This window comes from Sinocyclocheilus anshuiensis, unplaced genomic scaffold, assembly GCF_001515605.1.
Source record: "Sinocyclocheilus anshuiensis isolate Anshui unplaced genomic scaffold, SAMN03320099.WGS_v1.1 scaffold2148, whole genome shotgun sequence".
NCBI lineage: Eukaryota > Metazoa > Chordata > Actinopteri > Cypriniformes > Cyprinidae > Sinocyclocheilus > Sinocyclocheilus anshuiensis.
Window position 1 is genome coordinate 2,425 of NW_015546208.1, and position 1,775 is coordinate 4,199.

The window sequence follows — 1,775 nt, forward strand, 5'->3', positions numbered from 1 at the left end:
CACACACTCACTCACTCACTCACTCTCACACGCACACACACTCTCTCACACGCACACACACACTCACTCACACTCGCACGCACACACACACTCACACTCTCGCACGCACACACTCACTCACTCTCACACGCACGCACACACTCACTCACTCACTCACTCACTCTCTCACACGCACACACACTCACTCACTCGCTCACTCTCTCACACACACACACACACACACACACACACACTCGGGGTTCACACCTGTCCTCTCTATGTCTGCAGGTGAACTTCTTCAAGGAGTTCTGTGTTTTCTCCCAAACGCTGCAGCCTCAGAACAGAGACGCTTTCTTGAGGACGCTGGCTAATCTGGGCATCTTGCCGGTGCTGGAGATCGTGATGGTGAGTGAGCGCTGCTGGATGTGACACATGTGCTCCGCTCAGCTGACGCTGTGGTGTGTTGTGTTGAAGGGCATGGAGGATGTGCAGGTGAAGGCCGCAGCCACGGACATCTTCTGTTACCTGGTGGAGTTCAGTCCGTCTGTGGTGCGGGAGTTCATCATGCAGGAGCCGCAGCAGGCCGACGACGTGAGTATCAGCGTCTCCCTGTGTGTTTCCGTCTCAGACCAGCAGGAGTCTTTAGAAGCACATTCCTGACTGTGCTTGTTTAATAAGACGGTGTTTTGATAGTTTGTCTTAATAGGCTTGATTTCTGTTTTTAATAGTGTATGATTGTGCAGGTGTTTTCTGTGAATTGTTTGCATGTGTACTAGTGTGGAGATACGAGCCAACAAAGCCAGAATGAGTTTTTATTTTGAAATCAAGGACCACAGTGGAAAGAAGTAACTTTGTGTTATCCGTGACTGAGGAGTTGTGATGCTAATCATAATGTGAAAATCATAATCACGATTATTTTGGCCAATATTGTAATCACGGTTATTCAACACGATTATGAGGGGGCCATATGACCAAAACTTTATATGAGTGATTTATTTAAAGATAGTGATACATATCAAATATATATTTCCTGTAAATAAGGTGGCTATGACATCTACATTGTAGAGACCGGCGGAATTTCAAACAAACAAAAAGTCCTCAAAATTATTGGAAATAATTAAACTGTCAGTAATAAAAAAGCAAAGGACAAATACAATAGAATAAAAAGATACAAATGAAACAAACTGTGCTTTAATGTTTTTTATGCAAGTTTCAAACAGCCTACTACAGAAATGAATAATCAAATGTAAAATAAAACAGCATAGTCTTCACTGCAAGAATGAAACTTTCGTTGTTTCTTATTAAAGCTACAAAAGTCCTTCATTCAAGAGCAGTGTGTGATTTTGAATTTGTCTTTTGTTGTTTGATTAATATTAAGCACACAGTCGCAGCAGGAAAATAGCCCGCTGTCACTTTAAGAGCCGCACGGATCCAATTCACTGTTACACGCGTATTTTCATTCTCAACTCTTTACGTTCATTAATTACATGACCGACGAAGGTATACATGAATAATCACTAAGCGCCGCATTTTGACACATTTTTGCGTGTATTTGACCGTTTAGGTGCTAAAAGATGACTTTACATGTCCGTGTTCTGCTCCATCTCTGAGCGCATATATCTTCCTGAGGAGCGGCGCAAGTTCTCTTTCACGCTTTTAAAAACATGAATAAATATACTTGGATAAATCAAGCACGGCCCGTTTTGCAAAGGTCACGTTGCATGATTTTACTGATTTGCACGTGAAATTGGGCATTTATGGAGGAACGAAAGCGCAGCGCTGGAAAAAGGGGGCAG

At 42.9% G+C, this 1,775-nt stretch overlaps 1 protein-coding gene across 1 annotated transcript in view; it reads left to right on the forward strand.

Annotated features, from left to right (window-relative positions):
* The window catches only part of LOC107701440 (serine/threonine-protein phosphatase 4 regulatory subunit 3-like), a 7,303-nt gene that overhangs the window by 367 nt on the left and 5,161 nt on the right, over positions 1-1,775 (forward strand). The window contains exons 2-3 of the mRNA XM_016503444.1: positions 268-384; positions 454-570. Of these exons, the coding sequence (XP_016358930.1) occupies positions 268-384; positions 454-570 (234 nt within the window). The remainder of the gene's footprint in view (positions 1-267; positions 385-453; positions 571-1,775) is intronic.